This window comes from Zophobas morio, unplaced genomic scaffold (assembly GCF_036711695.1).
Source record: "Zophobas morio isolate AGI-343-1 ecotype UQ-CSIRO unplaced genomic scaffold, CSIRO_AGI_Zmor_V1 ptg000035l, whole genome shotgun sequence".
Taxonomy (NCBI): domain Eukaryota; kingdom Metazoa; phylum Arthropoda; class Insecta; order Coleoptera; family Tenebrionidae; genus Zophobas; species Zophobas morio.
The window spans coordinates 30005-48837 of record NW_026972140.1 but is presented as its reverse complement, the minus strand read 5'-3'; the positions used below and the strand labels follow the sequence as shown (position 1 = coordinate 48837).

The following is an 18833-nucleotide window of genomic DNA, read 5'->3' as shown; positions in this document are numbered from 1 at the left end:
TTAAAAAGTCTAAAATTTAACAATTGAAAAGTCGAAAAATAGAAAACTGAAAAATGCCAAAATTGATTCATCGAAAAATTGGAAAATCTAAAATTTAAGAATTGAAAAATTGAAAAATCAAAAAACTGAAAAAAACGAGATATTGAAAAATTCCAAACCTCAAATGGTGAAAAATTGAAAAATCGAATCATCAAAAAATTGCAAAATCGAGAAGTCAAAAAATCAAAGAATCTAAAAATTCAAAAACTGAAAAACATCGAAAAAGTCGAAATATCACCGAAATATCAAAACCTGAAAAATAGAAGAGTGGAAAAACCGAAAAATTGAAACTTTGATAAATCGAGAAAACAAGAAATCGGAGAATCAAAGCATCGATAAATGGAAAAATTGAGAAATAAAAAAAAAATTGAACAATTAAAAATTCCAAATTCGAAAACACGAAAAATCGAGAAACCTAAAAATCGAAAAATTCAAAATGGAAAAATCAAAAAATTGAAAAATCAAAAATTTGAAACTTCGAAAAATTGAAAAAAAAAATCGTACATTTGAAAAATCGAAAATTCTAGATATCCAGAAACCGAAAAACCTAAAATTTAAAAAAATGCAAAATAAAAATGTCGCAAAATTCAAAAATTCAAAAATCTAAAATTTAACAATTAAAAAATCGAAAAATAGAAAAGTGGAAAATCGGAAACCGAAAATCCAAAATTTTAAAAATAAAAAAAATAACTAAATCAGAAAATTGAATCGAAAAACTGAAAAAAATGAGAAATTGAAAAATTGAAAAGCCGAAAATCCAAAATAAAAAAAAAACGTAACATTGGAAAATGAGGATATTGAAGAATTGAGAAATTGGAAAAAAAAAACTAGAAACTGAAAAATTCCAAACCTGAAATTGCGAAAAATTGGGAAATCGAAAACTGAAAATTCAAAATTTCAAAAACTAAAAAATTGAAAACCCCCAAACTGAAAAATTCCCAAAATTGAAATGTTGAAAAATTAAGAAATGGAAAACATAAAAAATCAAGAAACCTAAAAATCGAGAAGTCGAAAAATTTTAAAAATTGAAAAAAATATCGGATATGAAAAATTGAAAAATAAAAAAATCTAAAATTTAACAATTGAAAAGTCGAAAAATAGAAAACTGAAAAATGCCAAAATTGATTCATCGAAAAATTGGAAAATCTAAAATTTAAGAATTGAAAAATTGAAAAGTTGAAAAACTGAAAAATGGTAAAATAAAAAAATCGAAAAACTGAAAACAACGAGATATTGAAACATTCCAAACCTCGAATGGTGAAATACTGGGAAATCCGAAAATTGAAAAATCGAATCAACAAAAAATTGCAAAATCGGGAAGTCGAAAAATCAAAGAATCTAAAAATTCAAAATCTGAAAAACATCGAAAAATTCGAAATATCAACGAAATAACAAAAACCTGAAAAATAGAAGAATGGAAAAACCGAAAAATCGAAACTTTGACAAATCGAAAAAAAAATTGAACCTCTACAAATTGAAGAATCAAAAATTATTCCAAATTCGAAAAGACGAAAAATCGAGAAACCTAAAACTCGATAAATTCAAAATGTAAAAATATAAAAAAAATTGAAAAATCGAAAATTCCAGAAATCTAGAAATCGAAAAACCTAAAATTTAAAAAATTGCAACATAAAAATGTCGCAAAATTGAAAAATTGAAAAATCTAAAATTTAACAATGAAAAAATCGAAAAATAGAAAACTGCAAAATCGGAAACCGAATATCCAAGATTTAAAAAATAAAAAAACTAACTAAATCAGAAAATTGAATCGAAAAACTGAAAAAATGAGAAATTGAAAAATCGAAGCATCAAAAAATCGAAAAATCGGGAAATAGGGAATTAAAAAAAAATCGTAAAAGTGCAAAATGAGGATATTGAAAAATTGTAAAAAAAAAACTAGAAACTGAAAAATTCCAAACCTGAAATTGCGAAAAATTGGGAAATCTAAAAATTGAAAAATCGAATCGAAAAATTCAAAAAGTGAAAAATATTGAAAAATCGAAACTACAACGAAAGATTTAAAAATCGAAAAAGTAAAAAGTTGAAGAATCGGGAAATTGAAAAGGCGAAGAATCGGAAAGTTGAAAAATCAAAAACCTGAAAAATTGAAAAATCCACAAATTGAAAAATTCCCAAAATTGAAACGTCGAAAAATTAAGAAATGGAAAACAAAAAATCAAGAAACCTAAAAATCGAGAAGTCGAAAAATTTTAAATGGAAAAAATCAAAAAATTGAAAAATCAAATATTTAGGACTTTGAAAAGTTGAAAAAAAAAATCGTACATTTGAAAAATCGAAAATTCTAGATATCCAGAAATCGAAAAACCTAAAATTTAAAAAATTGAAAAATTAAAATGTCGCAAAATTGAAAAATTCAAAAATCTAAAATTTAACAATTAAAAAATCGAAAAATAGAAAAGTGGAAAATCGGAAACCGAACATCCAAAATTTAAAAAATAAAAAAATTAACTAAATCAGAAAATTGAATCGAAAAACTGAAAAAATGAGAAATTGAAAAATTGAAAAGCCGAAAATCCAAAATAAAAAAAAGATGTAAAATTGCAAAATGAGGATATTGAAGAATTGAAAAATTGGAAAAAAAAAACTAGAAACTGAAAAATTCCAAACCTGAAATTGCGAAAAATTGGGAAAACTGAAAATTCAAAATTTGAAAAACTAAAAAATTGAAAAATCGGAAAATTGAATCGAAGATTAAAAAAATGAAAAATTGAAAAATCGAAGCATTGAAAGTCGAGAAAACATGAAATCGGAAAATCAAAACATCGACAAATCGAAAAACTGAAAAAAACGAGATACTGAAAAATTCCAAACCTCGAATGGTGAAAAATTGGGAAATCCGAAAATTCAAAAATCGTATCAACAAAAAATTGCAAAATCGGGAAGTCGAAAAATCAAAGAATCCAAAAATTCAAAAACTGAAAAACATCGAAAAATTGGAAATGTCAACGAAATATCAAAAACCTGAAAAATAGAAAAATGGAAAAACCGAAAAATCGAAACTTCGACAAATCGAAAAAAAAATTGAACCTCTAAAAATTGAAGAATCAAAAATTATTCCAAATTCAAAAGACGAATAATCGAGAAATCTAAAACTCGATAAATTCAAAATGGCAAAAATAAAAACATTGAAAAATCGAAAATTCCAGAAATCCAGAAATCGAAAAACCTAAAAATTAAAAAATTGCAAAATAAAAATGCCGCAAAATTGAAAAATTCAAAAATTTAAAATTTAACAATGAAAAAATCGAAAAATAGAAAACTGCAAAATCGGAAACCGAATATCCAAGATTTAAAAAATAAAAAAATTAACTAAATCAGAAAATGGAATCGAAAAACTGAAAAAATGAGAAATTGAAAAATCGAAACATCAAAAAATCGAAAAATCGGGAAATGGAGAATTAAAAAAAAAAAACACGTAAAAGTGGAAAATGAGGATATTGAAAAATTGTAAAAAAAAACTAGAAACTGAAAAATTCCAAACCTGAAATTGCGAAAAATTGGGAAATCTAAAAATTGAAAAATCGAATCGAAAAATTCAAAAAGTGAAAAATATTGAAAAATCGAAACTACAACGAAAGATTTAAAAATCGAAAAAGTAAAAAGTTGAAGAATCGGGAAATTGAAAAGGCGAAGAATCGGAAAGTTGAAAAATCAAAAACCTGAAAAATTGAAAAATCCACAAATTGAAAAATTCCCAAAATTGAAACGTCGAAAAATTAAGAAATGGAAAACAAAAAATCAAGAAACCTAAAAATCGAGAAGTCGAAAAATTTTAAATGGAAAAAATCAAAAAATTGAAAAATCAAATATTTAGGACTTTGAAAAGTTGAAAAAAAAAATCGTACATTTGAAAAATCGAAAATTCTAGATATCCAGAAATCGAAAAACCTAAAATTTAAAAAATTGAAAAATTAAAATGTCGCAAAATTGAAAAATTCAAAAATCTAAAATTTAACAATTAAAAAATCGAAAAATAGAAAAGTGGAAAATCGGAAACCGAAAATCCAAAATTTTAAAAATAAAAAAATTAACTAAATCAGAAAATTGAATCGAAAAACTGAAAAAATGAGAAATTGAAAAATCGAAAAGCCGAAAATCCAAAATAAAAAAAAGATGTAAAATTGCAAAATGAGGATATTGAAGAATTGAAAAATTGGAAAAAAAAAACTAGAAACTGAAAAATTCCAAACCTGAAATTGCGAAAAATTGGGAAAACTGAAAATTCAAAATTTGAAAAACTAAAAAATTGAAAAATCGGAAAATTGAATCGAAGATTAAAAAAATGAAAAATTGAAAAATCGAAGCATTGAAAGTCGAGAAAACATGAAATCGGAAAATCAAAACATCGACAAATCGAAAAACTGAAAAAAACGAGATACTGAAAAATTCCAAACCTCGAATGGTGAAAAATTGGGAAATCCGAAAATTCAAAAATCGTATCAACAAAAAATTGCAAAATCGGGAAGTCGAAAAATCAAAGAATCCAAAAATTCAAAAACTGAAAAACATCGAAAAATTGGAAATGTCAACGAAATATCAAAAACCTGAAAAATAGAAAAATGGAAAAACCGAAAAATCGAAACTTCGACAAATCGAAAAAAAAATTGAACCTCTAAAAATTGAAGAATCAAAAATTATTCCAAATTCAAAAGACGAATAATCGAGAAATCTAAAACTCGATAAATTCAAAATGGCAAAAATAAAAACATTGAAAAATCGAAAATTCCAGAAATCCAGAAATCGAAAAACCTAAAAATTAAAAAATTGCAAAATAAAAATGCCGCAAAATTGAAAAATTCAAAAATTTAAAATTTAACAATGAAAAAATCGAAAAATAGAAAACTGCAAAATCGGAAACCGAATATCCAAGATTTAAAAAATAAAAAAATTAACTAAATCAGAAAATGGAATCGAAAAACTGAAAAAATGAGAAATTGAAAAATCGAAACATCAAAAAATCGAAAAATCGGGAAATGGAGAATTAAAAAAAAAAAACACGTAAAAGTGGAAAATGAGGATATTGAAAAATTGTAAAAAAAAACTAGAAACTGAAAAATTCCAAACCTGAAATTGCGAAAAATTGGGAAATCTAAAAATTGAAAAATCGAATCGAAAAATTCAAAAAGTGAAAAATATTGAAAAATCGAAACTACAACGAAAGATTTAAAAATCGAAAAAGTAAAAAGTTGAAGAATCGGGAAATTGAAAAGGCGAAGAATCGGAAAGTTGAAAAATCAAAAACCTGAAAAATTGAAAAATCCACAAATTGAAAAATTCCCAAAATTGAAACGTCGAAAAATTAAGAAATGGAAAACAAAAAATCAAGAAACCTAAAAATCGAGAAGTCGAAAAATTTTAAATGGAAAAAATCAAAAAATTGAAAAATCAAATATTTAGGACTTTGAAAAGTTGAAAAAAAAAATCGTACATTTGAAAAATCGAAAATTCTAGATATCCAGAAATCGAAAAACCTAAAATTTAAAAAATTGAAAAATTAAAATGTCGCAAAATTGAAAAATTCAAAAATCTAAAATTTAACAATTAAAAAATCGAAAAATAGAAAAGTGGAAAATCGGAAACCGAAAATCCAAAATTTTAAAAATAAAAAAATTAACTAAATCAGAAAATTGAATCGAAAAACTGAAAAAATGAGAAATTGAAAAATCGAAAAGCCGAAAATCCAAAATAAAAAAAAGATGTAAAATTGCAAAATGAGGATATTGAAGAATTGAAAAATTGGAAAAAAAAAACTAGAAACTGAAAAATTCCAAACCTGAAATTGCGAAAAATTGGGAAAACTGAAAATTCAAAATTTGAAAAACTAAAAAATTGAAAAATCGGAAAATTGAATCGAAGATTAAAAAAATGAAAAATTGAAAAATCGAAGCATTGAAAGTCGAGAAAACATGAAATCGGAAAATCAAAACATCGACAAATCGAAAAACTGAAAAAAACGAGATACTGAAAAATTCCAAACCTCGAATGGTGAAAAATTGGGAAATCCGAAAATTCAAAAATCGTATCAACAAAAAATTGCAAAATCGGGAAGTCGAAAAATCAAAGAATCCAAAAATTCAAAAACTGAAAAACATCGAAAAATTGGAAATGTCAACGAAATATCAAAAACCTGAAAAATAGAAAAATGGAAAAACCGAAAAATCGAAACTTCGACAAATCGAAAAAAAAATTGAACCTCTAAAAATTGAAGAATCAAAAATTATTCCAAATTCAAAAGACGAAAAATCGAGAAATCTAAAACTCGATAAATTCAAAATGGCAAAAATAAAAACATTGAAAAATCGAAAATTCCAGAAATCCAGAAATCGAAAAACCTAAAAATTAAAAAATTGCAAAATAAAAATGCCGCAAAATTGAAAAATTCAAAAATTTAAAATTTAACAATGAAAAAATCGAAAAATAGAAAACTGCAAAATCGGAAACCGAATATCCAAGATTTAAAAAATAAAAAAATTAACTAAATCAGAAAATGGAATCGAAAAACTGAAAAAATGAGAAATTGAAAAATCGAAACATCAAAAAATCGAAAAATCGGGAAATGGAGAATTAAAAAAAAAAAACACGTAAAAGTGGAAAATGAGGATATTGAAAAATTGTAAAAAAAAACTAGAAACTGAAAAATTCCAAACCTGAAATTGCGAAAAATTGGGAAATCTAAAAATTGAAAAATCGAATCGAAAAATTCAAAAAGTGAAAAATATTGAGAAATCGAAACATCAACGAAAGGTTTAAAAATCGAAAAAGTAAAAAATTGAAGAATCGGGAAATTGAAAAGGCGAAGAATCGGAAAGTTGAAAAATCAAAAACCTGAAAAATTGAAAAATACACAAATTGAAAAATTCCCAAAATTGAAACGTCGAAAAATTAAGAAATGGAAAACAAAAAATCAAGAAACCTAAAAATCGAGAAGTCGAAAAATTTTAAATGGAAAAAAATCAAAAAATTGAAAAATCAAATATTTAGGACTTTGAAAAGTTGAAAAAAAAAAAAATCGTACATTTGAAAAATCGAAAATTCTAGATATCCAGAAATCGAAAAACCTAAAATTTAAAAAATTGAAAAATAAAAATGTCGCAAAACTGAAAAATTCAAAAATCTAAAATTTAACAATTAAAAAATCGAAAAATAGAAAAGTGGAAAATCGGAAACCGAAAATCCAAAATTTTAAAAATAAAAAAATTAACTAAATCAGAAAATTGAATCGAAAAACTGAAAAAATGAGAAATTGAAAAATCGAAAAGCCGAAAATCCAAAATAAAAAAAAACGCAAAATTGCAAAATGAGGATATTGAAGAAATGAAAAATTGGAAAAAAAAAACTAGAAATTGAAAAATTCCAAACCTGAAATTTCGAAAAACTGGGAAATCCAAAACTGAAAATTCAAAATTTGAAAAACTAAAAAATTGAAAAATCGGAAAATTGAATCGAAGATTAAAAAAATGAAAAACTGAAAATTCGAAAAGGCGAAAAATCGAAACATTGAAAGTCGAGAAAACATGAAATTGGAAAATCAAAACATCGATAAATCGAGAAATTGGCAAATCAAAAAGTTTTAAAACTCGAAAAATTAAAAAATCTAAAATTTAAGAACTGAAAAGTGGAACGAACAACTGCAGATCCAAAATAAAAAAATGGAAAAATTGAAAAATGGTAAAATAAAAAAATCGAAAAACTGAAAAAAAGGAGATATTGAAAAATTCCAAACCTCAAATGGTGAAAAACTGGGAAATCCGAAAATTGAAAAATCCAATCGTCAAAAAATTGCAAAATCGAGAAGTCGAAAAATCAAAGAATCTAAAAATTAAAAAATTGAAAAACATCGAAAAAATCGAAATACAAAACCTGAAAAATAGAAGAATGGAAAAACCGAAAAATTGAAAAATCAAAAATTTGAAACTTTGAAAAATTGAAAAAAAAATCGTAGAAATGAAAAATCGAAAATTTCAGAAATCCAGAAATCGAAAAACCTAAAATTTAAAAAATTGAAAAATATTGAGAAATCGAAACATCAACGAAAAATTTAGAAATCGAAAAAGTAAAAAATTGAAGAATTGAAAAACAGAAAAATCGGAACATTGGAAAGTCGAGACAACAAGAAATCGAAAAATCAAACACTTCAAAACCCGAAAAATTAAAAATTGAAAAATCGAAAAGTCAAGAATTTTAAAAATCGAAAAATTGAAGAATCCACAAATTGAAAAATTCCCAAAATTGAAATGTCGAAAAATTAAGAAATGGAAAACAAAAAAATCAAGGAACCTAAAAATCGAGAAGTCGAAAAATTTTAAAATCGAAAAATTTTAAATGAAAAAAATCAAAAAATTGAAAAATCAAATATTTAAGACTTTGAAAAATTAAAAAAAAAATCGCAGATATGAAATATTGAAAATCCAGAAATTGATAAATCGAAAAACCTACAATTTAAAAAACTGAAAAATAAAAATGGCGAATAATTGAAAAATTAATTCTAAAATTTAACAATTGAAAAGTCGAAAAATAGAAAATTGATTCATCGAAAAATTGGAAAATCTAAAATAAAAAAAATCGAAAAATTGAAAAATGGTAAAATAAAAAAATCGAAAAACTGGAAAAAACGAGAATCATCAAAAAATTGCAAAATCGAGAAGTCGAAAAATCAAAGAATCTAAAAATTCAAAAACTGAAAAACATCGAAAAATCGAAACTTTGATAAATCGAGAAAACAAGAAATCGGAAAATCAAAGCATCGATAAATGGAAAAATTGAGAAATCAAAAAAAATTGAAACTGTAAAAATCGAAAAATTCAAAATGGAAAAAATCAAAAAATTGAAAAATCTAAAATTTAAAAAATTGAAAAATCTAAAATTTAAAAAATTGAAAAATAAAAATGTCGCAAAATTGAAAAATTCAAAAATCTAAAATTTAACAATTAAAAAATCGAAAAATAGAAAACTGCAAAATCGGAAAGCGAAAATCCAACATTTAAAAAATAAAAAAATTAACCAAATCAGAAAATTGAATCGAAAAACTGAAAAAAATGAGAAATTGAAAAATCGAAACACCAAAAAATCCAGAAATCGAGAAAGCGAAAAATCTAAAATTTAACAATTGAAAAATTGAAAAATCGAAAAACCGAAAGTCCAAAAAAAAAAAAACATAAAATTGCAATATGAGGATATTGAAGAATTGAAAAATTGTAAAAAAAACTAGAAACAAAAAATTCCAAACCTGAAATTACAAAAAAATGGGAAATCTAAAAATTGAAAAATTGAAAAATCCACACATTGAAAAATTCCCAAAATTGAAATGTCGAAAAATTAAGAAATGGAAAACATAACAAATCGAGAAACCTAAAAATCCAAAAATTGAACTTTTTTTAAAATCGAAAAATTTTAAATGAAAAAAATAAAAAAACTGAAAAATCAAATATTAAAGATTTTGAAAAATTGAAAAAAAAAAAAATCGAAGATATGAAATATTGAAAAATCCAGAAACCGAAAAATCGAGAAAACTTGAAAAATAAAAATGGCGAATAATTGAAAAATTAATTCTAAAATTTAACAATTGAAAAATGGAAAACCGAAAATCCAAAATTTCAAAAATCGAAAAACTAAAAAATCAAAAAGCCTAAAAATCAATTAACCGATAAATCCAAGCAAAAAAAAAATAAAAATTGGAAAATAAAAATAAATAATTGAAAAATCGAAACGTCGGAAGTTTCTTTTTCAAATTTCTGGATTTTTATCAGTTTTGCACTTTTCAGTTATGGAATTTTTAATTGAAAATTGGAATTTTGAAAAACTTAGAAATTGAAAATATGACTAATCGAGAAATATAAAAATCGGACTGTCAAAGAATTTAAAAAATCGAAAAATTGAAAAATCCACAAATTGAAAAATTCCCAAAATTGAAATTTTGGAAAAATTAAGAAATGGAAAACAAAAAATCAAGAAACCTAAAAATTGAGAAGTCGAAAAATTTTAAAATCGAAAAATTTTAAATGAAAAAAATCAAAAAATTGAAAAATGAAATATTTAAGACTGAAAAATTGAAAAAAAAAAAAAATCGAAAAACCTACAATTTAAAAAAAAAGTGAAAAATAAAAATGGCGAATAATTGAAAAATTAATTCTAAAATTTAACAATTGAAAAGTCGAAAAATAGAAAATTGATTCGTCGAAAAATTGGAAAATCTAAAATTTAAGAATTGAAAAATTGAAAAGTCGAAAAACTGAAAATCCAAAATAAAAAAAATCGAAAAATTGAAAAATGGTAAAATAAAAAAATCAAAAAACTGGAAAAAACGAGATATTTTAAAATCGAATCATCAAAAAATTGCAAAATCGAGAAGTCGAAAAATCAAAGAATCTAAAGATTCAAAAACTGAAAAACATCGAAAAATCGAAACTTTGATAAATCGAGAAAACAAGAAATCGGAAAATCAAAGCATCGATAAATGGAAAAATTGAGAAATCAAAAAAAATTGAAACTCTAAAAATCGAAAAATTCAAAATGGAAAAAATCAAAAAATTGAAAAATCTAAAATTTAAAAAATTGAAAAATAAAAATGTCGCAAAATTGAAAAATTGAAAAATCTAAAATTTAACAATTAAAAAATCGAAAAATAGAAAACTGCAAAATCGGAAACCGAAAATCCTAAATTTAAAAAATAAAAATATTAACCAAATCAGAAAACTGAATCGAAAAACTGAAAAAATGAGAAATTGAAAAATCGAAACACCAAAAAATCCAGAAATCGAGAAAGCGAAAAATCTAAAATTTAACAATTGAAAAATTGAAAAATCGAAAAACCGAAAGTCCAAAATGAAAAAAAAAACATAAAATTGCAATATGAGGATATTGAAGAATTGAAAAATTGTAAAAAAAAACTAGAAACAAAAAATTCCAAACCTGAAATTACAAAAAATTGGAAAATCAAAAAATTGAAAAATCAAATATTTAAGACTTTGAAAAATTAAAAAAAAAATCGCAGATATGAAATATTGAAAATCCAGAAATTGATAAATCGAAAAACCTACAATTTAAAAAACTGAAAAATAAAAATGGCGAATAATTGAAAAATTAATTCTAAAATTTAACAATTGAAAAGTCGAAAAATAGAAAATTGATTCATCGAAAAATTGGAAAATCTAAAATAAAAAAAATCGAAAAATTGAAAAATGGTAAAATAAAATAATGGAAAAACTGGAAAAAACGAGATATTGAAAAATCGAATCATCAAAAAATTGCAAAATCGAGAAGTCGAAAAATCAAAGAATCTAAAAATTCAAAAACTGAAAAACATCGAAAAATCGAAACTTTGATAAATCGAGAAAACAAGAAATCGGAAAATCAAAGCATCGATAAATGGAAAAATTGAGAAATCAAAAAAAATTGAAACTCTAAAAATCGAAAAATTCAAAATGGAAAAAATCAAAAAATTGAAAAATTCAAAAATCTAAAATTTAACAATTAAAAAATCGAAAAATAGAAAACTGCAAAATCGGAAACCGAAAATCCAAAATTTAAAAAATTAAAAAATTAACTAAATCAGAAAATTGAATCGAAAAACTGAAAAAATGAGAAATTGAAAAATCGAAAAGCCGAAAATCCAAAATAAAAAAAAAACGTAAAATTGCAAAATGAGGATATTGAAGAATTGAAAAATTGGAAAAAAAACTAGAAACTGAAAAATTCCAAACCTGAAATTGCGAAAAATTGGGAAATCGAAAACTGAAAATTCAAAATTTCAAAAACTAAAAAATTGAAAAATCGGAAAATAGAATGGAAGATTAAAAAAATGAAAAATCGAAAAGCCGAAAAATCGAAACATTGAAAGTCGAGAAAACATGAAATCGGAAAATCAAAGTTAAAAATTGAAAAATTAAAAAGTGTAAAATTTAACAATTGAAAAGTCGAAAAATAGAAAACTGAAAAATGCCAAAATTGATTCATCTAAAATTTAAGAATTGAAAAATTGAATAAAAAAAATCGAAAAATTGAAAAATGGTAAAATAAAAAAATCGAAAAACTGAAAAAACGAGATATTGAAAAATTCCAAACCTCAAATGATGAAAAATTGAAAAATCGAATTATCAAAAAATTGCAAAATCGAGAAGTCAAAAAATCAAAGAATCTAAAATTTCAAAAACTGAAAAACATCGAAAAAGTCGAAATATCAAAACCTGAAAAATAGAAGAGTGGAAAAACCGAAAAATCGAAACTTTGATAAATCGATAAAACAAGAAATCGGAAAATCAAAGCATCGATAAATGGAAAAATTGAGAAATCAAAAAAAATTGAAGAATTAAAAATTCCAAATTCGAAAACACGACAAATCGAGAAACCTAAAAATCGAAAAATTCAAAATGGAAAAAATCAAAAAATTGAAAAATTAAAAATTTTAAACTTCGAAAAATTGAAAAAAAAATCGTACATTTGAAAAATCGAAAATTCTAGATATTCAGAAATCGAAAAACCTAAAATTTAAAAAATTGCAAAATAAAAATGTCGCAAAATTGAAAAATTCAAAAATCTAACATTTAACAATTAAAAAATCGGAAAATAGAAAAGTGGAAAATCGGAAATCGAATATCCAAAATTTTAAAAATAAAAAAATTAACTAAATCAGAAAACTGAAAAAGTGTGAAATTGAAAAATCGAAAAGCCGAAAATCCACAATAAAAAAAACCGTAAAATTGCAAAATGAGGATATTGAAGAATTGAGAAATTGAAAAAAAAAAAAACTAGAAACTGAAAAATTCCAAACCTGAATTGCGAAAAATTGGGAAATCGAAAACTGAAAATTCAAAATTTCAAAAACTAAAAAATTGAAAAATCGGAAAATTGAATCGAAGATTAAAAAAATGAAACATTGAAAAATCGAAAAGGCGAAAAATCGAAACATTGATGAGAAAACATGAAATCGAAAAATCAAAACATCGATAAATCGAAAAATTGGGAAATCAAAAAGCTTTAAAACTCCAAAAATTGAAAAACCAAAAATTTAAAATTCGGAAAGACAAACATGAAAAATCGAGAAACTTGAAAATATAAAAGTCGAAAAATTTAAAAAATCCGAAATACCGAGATGTTAAAACATTAAAATTATCAAAATATCGTAAAATCGAAAAATTGAAAATGAAAAAAATCGAAGATACGAAAAATTCCAGAAATTGAGAAATCGAAAAACCTAAAATTTAAAAATAAAAATGTCGAAAAATTGAAAAATTAAAAAATCTAAAATTTAACAACTGAAAAATCGAAAAATATAAAGCTGAAGAATCGAAAAATTTAAAAATTGTGAAAAAAAAAAATCTAAAAATCTAAAAATCAAAATATCAAGAAATTGTGAAATCGAGAAATGTAGAATTAAAAAAATAGCCGAATTGAAAAACAAAAATATTGAAGAATTGAAAACTGGGACATCAACCAAAAATTTAGAAATCGAAGTAAAAAGTTGAAGAATTGAGAAATTGATAATTCGAAAAATCTAAAACCTGAAAAATTGAAGAATCGAAAGACCGAAATATCTAAACATTGACAAGTCAAGAAAACAAGAAATTGGGCAATGAAAACATCTATAAACAGAGAAACTGAGAAATCAAAAAGCTTTAAAACTCGAAAAATAGAAAACTGAAAAATGCCAAAATTGATTAATCGAAAAATTGGAAAATCTAAAATTTAAGAATTGAAAAATTGAAAAGTTGAAAAACTGAAAAAAAACGAGATATTGAAAAATTCCAAACCTCAAATGGTGAAAAATTGAAATATCAACGAAATATCAAAAACCTGAAAAATAGAAGAATGGAAAAACCGAAAAATCGAAACTTTGATAAATCGAGAAAACAAGAAATCGGAAAATCAAAGCATCGATAAATGGAAAAATTGAGAAATCAAAAAAAATTGAAACTCTAAAAATCGAAAAATTCAAAATGGAAAAAAATCAAAAAACTGAAAAATCAAAAATTTGAATTCCAGAAATCCAGAAATCGAAAAATCTAAAATTTAAAAAATTGAAAAATAAAAATGTCGCAAAATCAGAAACCGAAAATCCAAAATTTAAAAAATAAAAAAATTAACCAAATCAGAAAATTGAATCGAAAAACTGAAAAAATGAGAAATTGAAAAATCGAAACACCAAAAAATCCAGAAAGCGAGAAAGCGAAAAATCTAAAATTTAACAATTGAAAAATTGAAAAATCGAAAAACCGAAAATCCAAAATAAAAAAAAAAAAACAAAATTGCAAAATGAGGATATTGAAGAATTAAAAAATTGTAAAAAAAAGTAGAAACTAAAAATTCCAAACCTGAAATTACGAAAAATTGGGAAATATAAAAATTGAAAAATTGAAAAATCCACACATTGAAAAATTCCCAAAATTGAAATGTCGAAAAATTAAGAAATGGAAAACATAAAAAATCGAGAAACCTAAAAATCCAAAAATTGAACTTTTTTTAAAATCGAAAAATTTTAAATGGAAAAAATAAAAAAAAAATCAAATATTAAAGATTTTGAAAAATTGAAAAATCGAAAAACCGAAAATCCAAAATAAAAAAAAAAACAAAATTGCAAAATGAGGATATTGAAGAATTAAAAAATTGTAAAAAAAAGTAGAAACTAAAAATTCCAAACCTGAAATTACGAAAAATTGGGAAATCTAAAAATTGAAAAATTGAAAAATCCACACATTGAAAAATTCCCAAAATTGAAATGTCGAAAAATTAAGAAATGGAAAACATAAAAAATCGAGAAACCTAAAAATCCAAAAATTGAACTTTTTTTAAAATCGAAAAATTTTAAATGGAAAAAATAAAAAAAAAATCAAATATTAAAGATTTTGAAAAATTGAAAAAAAAAATCGAAGATATGAAATATTGAACAATCCAGAAATCGAAAAATCGAGAAAAACTGAAAAATAAAAATGGCGAATAATTGAAAAATTAATTCTAAAATTTAACAATTAAAAAATCGAAAACCGAAAATCTAAAATTTCAAAAATCGAAAAACTGAAAAAATTAGAAACTGAAAAATCAAAAAGCCCAAAAATCAATTATAGGAGATCAACAATGTGAATTTCTTTGTAATCCTTGAAATAAAGCTTGCAACGTCGCATTCGTACTCGTTTTTTTTTTACCAACGAACAAAGGGATAATCACCTGTAATAATCGCAACTGTACATGTCCCTGCTGAGCCCGAAGTCGCTAATCTTGACCACCAAATCCTTCGAAACCAAACAATTCCTGGCGGCTAGATCCCTGTGGACGTAATGGTTGTCGGATAAGTACTCCATTCCCTGAGCGATCTGGATCGCGATGTGCAAGAACTGGTTCTGCGTCAAACTTTTTCCTTCACTGGGTGAATTCGTGATGAGAAACTCGTGCAAATCCCCCTAAAACCAAACCAAACCATCATCAAGACAAAAAAAAAAAAAAAACAAAAAAAAATCCCCAACCTCTGACATAAACTCGAACAGCATACACATTGGCTCCTGCTTCACCACCACCCCCAGTAAGCAAATGATGTTCGGATGCTTCAATTCCGAGATGAGCTCGATCTCCCTCTGGAAGTCGGCCTGCGTTTTGGCGCTCGCGTTCTCCTTGAGCGACTTGACGGCGACGATGACTTTCCCGGATTTGGTCTTGAGCTCGCCTTTGTACACTTTCCCGAAGGCACCTTCGCCCAGCTCCTCCACGAAAGCCACCTCTTTGTACGTGTACTGGGGCACGTTTTGGTAACCGTTTTTCGAGGCGTGGTGGCTTTTGTGGGGCGGAATGTTGGGCGGGAGGAGGTTGTTCATTTCCATGGGCGAGTTGGGGCCGGTGTTTCCGTAGATGTTCTTGTCGGCGGTGGGGACGTTCATCTAGAAGAGGCGGGGTTTTGGTGGGGTGGGTGTTTAGTGCGAAGGGGAGTGTCTTGACGTATTATGGCGTTTTTAAGAGTGAGATTCTAAAATTTTCCTTTTTATTGTACAAAAAAAAAGTTTAAATTTTTAGTTTAATTTATGACAAACTGGCAATTTAAAACTTACAATTTGGTGATCAAGTTTCGTTTTTTGTAAATATAGAGAGAACTTTGTCAATGAGATGTCAATAAATCGTAAAATCGAGAAAGAAATATAGAACTGAAAAATCAAAAAATCCAGAAATCGAGAAATCGAAAAACTTAACATTTAAAAAAGTGAATGAATAGAAATGCCGCAAAATTAAAAAATCTAAAATTTAACAATAGAAAAGTCGAAAAATCGAAAACTGAAATCCAAAATTTTAAAATCAAAAAAATGAAAAATCGGAAAATTGAATCGAAGAACTGAAAAAATGAGACACTGAAAATCGAAAAGCCGAAAAATCGAAGCAAAGAAAAATTCAAAATTTGAAACACCGAGAAATCAAAACACCAAAAGATCGAGAAATCGATGTCGAGAAAAATCTAAAAATTAAAACTGGAAAAATCGAAAAATTTTAAAGCGAAAAAATAAAAAGAGAAATTGAAAAACAAAAAAATCAAAAATTTAAAACTTCGAAAAATTGAAAAATAGAAATATCGAAGATATAAAACATCGAAAAGCCTAAAATTTAAAAAAGTGAATAGAAACGCCGCAAAATTAAAAAATCTAAAATTTAACAATAGAAAAGTCGAAAAATCGAAAACTGAAATCCAAAATTTTAAATTCAAAAAAATGAAAAATCGGAAAATTGAATCGAAGAACTGAAAAAATGAGACAGTGAAAAATCGAAAAGCCGAAAAATCGAAGCAAAGAAAAATTCAAAATTTGAAACATCGAGAAATCAAAACACCAAAAGATCGAGAAATCGATAAGTCGAGAAAAATCTAAAAATTAAAACTGGAAAAATCGAAAAATTTTACAGCGAAAAAATAAAGAGAGAAATTGAATAACAACAAAATCAAAAATTTAAAACTTCGAAAACTTGAAAAATAGAAATATCGAAGATATAAAAAATCGAAAAGCCTAAAATTTAAAAAAGCGAATAGAAACGCCGCAAAATTAAAAAATCTAAAATTTAACAATAGAAAAGTCGAAAAATCGAAAACTGAAATCCAAAATTTTAAATTCAAAAAAATGAAAAATCGGAAAATTGAATCGAAGAACTGAAAAAATGAGACAGTGAAAAATCGAAAAGCCGAAAAATCGAAGCAAAGAAAAATTCAAAATTTGAAACATCGAGAAATCGAAACACCAAAAGATCGAGAAATCGATAAGTCGAGAAAAATGTAAAAATTAAAACTTGAAAAATCGAAAAATTTTAAAGCGAAAAAATAAAAAGAGAGAAATTGAATAACAAAAAAACCAAAAATTTAAAACTTCGAAAAATTGAAAAATAGAAATATCGAAGATATAAAAAATCGAAAAGCCTAAAATTTAAAAAAGCGAATAGAAATGCCGCAAAATTAAAAAATCTAAAATTTAACAATAGAAAAGTCGAAAAATCGAAAACTGAAATCCAAAATTTTAAAATCAAAAAAATTAAAAATCGGAAAATTGAATCGAAGAACTGAAGAAATGAGACACTGAAAAATCGAAAAGCCGAAAAATCGAAGCAAAGAAAAATTCAAAATTTGAAACATCGAGAAATCAAAACAGCAAAAGATCGAGAAATCGATAAGTCGAGAAAAATCTAAAAATTAAAACTGGAAAAATCGAAAAATTTTACAGCGAAAAAATAAAGAGAGAAATTGAATAACAACAAAATCAAAAATTTAAAACTTCGAAAAATTGAAAAATAGAAATATCGAAGATATAAAAAATCGAAAAGCCTAAAATTTAAAAAAGCGAATAGAAACGCCGCAAAATTAAAAAATCTCAAATTTAACAATAGAAAAGTCGAAAAATCGAAAACTGAAATCCAAAATTTTAAATTCAAAAAAATGAAAAATCGGAAAGTTGAATCGAATAACTGAAAAACTGAGACACTGAAAAATCGAAAAGCCGAAAAATCGAAGCAAAGAAAAATTCGAAAATTGAAACATCGAGAAATCAAAAACCAAAAGATCGAGAAGTCGAAAAGTCCAAAAATTGAGAAATCGAGATGGACCAAAATCTAAAAATTAAAAACGGAACAATTTTAAATAAAAAAAATAAATAAAACGAAAGAAATTGAATAATAAAAAAATCGTAAAATCGAGAAACGTAGAATTAAAAACATATATACAGAAAAATTGAAAAGCAGAAATATCGCAGAACTGAAAACTAAAAAAATGCCGGAAATCGAAAAATCGAACCGAAAATTTAAAAGTAGAAAAACTAAAATATCGTCGAAAAATTGAAAAATCTAAAATTTAACAATTGAAAAATTGAAAAGTGGGAAAAATGAAAAATCGAAGAATTGAGAAAAAATCGGAGAATCGAAAAATTCAAAAACTAAAAAACAGGAAAATCGAAACATCAACGAAAAATTTAGAAATAGAAGAAGGAAAAATGGAGGTTCAAAAAATCGGAAAGTTAAAAAACCAAAAACCGAAAAATCGAAACATTGCAAAGTCGAGAAATCAAGAAATCGGAAAATCAAAACATCGATAAATCCAGAAATTGTGAAACCAAAAAAAAATTTAAACTCGAAAAATTAAAAATTGAAAAAACCAAAAATCAAGAATTTTAAAAATCGAAAAATCCATAAATTGAAAAATTCACAAAATTGAAACATTGAAAAATTGAGGAACCGAAAACATGACAATCGAGACACGTAAAAATCGAAAAGTTGAAAAACCGAGACATCAAAAAATTAAAATATCGTAAAATCGAAAAATTTAAAATGGA

At 24.5% G+C, this 18833-nt stretch overlaps 1 protein-coding gene across 1 annotated transcript in view; it reads right to left on the bottom strand.

Moving 5' to 3' along the window:
• LOC135139825 (tyrosine-protein kinase transmembrane receptor Ror-like) overlaps positions 1-18833 on the bottom strand; it is a 41043-nt gene that overhangs the window by 1790 nt on the left and 20420 nt on the right. Inside the window, exons 8-9 of the mRNA XM_064070172.1 lie at positions 15513-15920; positions 15217-15449 (exon numbers count right to left, since the gene is read on the bottom strand). Coding sequence (XP_063926242.1) covers positions 15217-15449; positions 15513-15920 — 641 coding nt within the window. The remainder of the gene's footprint in view (positions 1-15216; positions 15450-15512; positions 15921-18833) is intronic.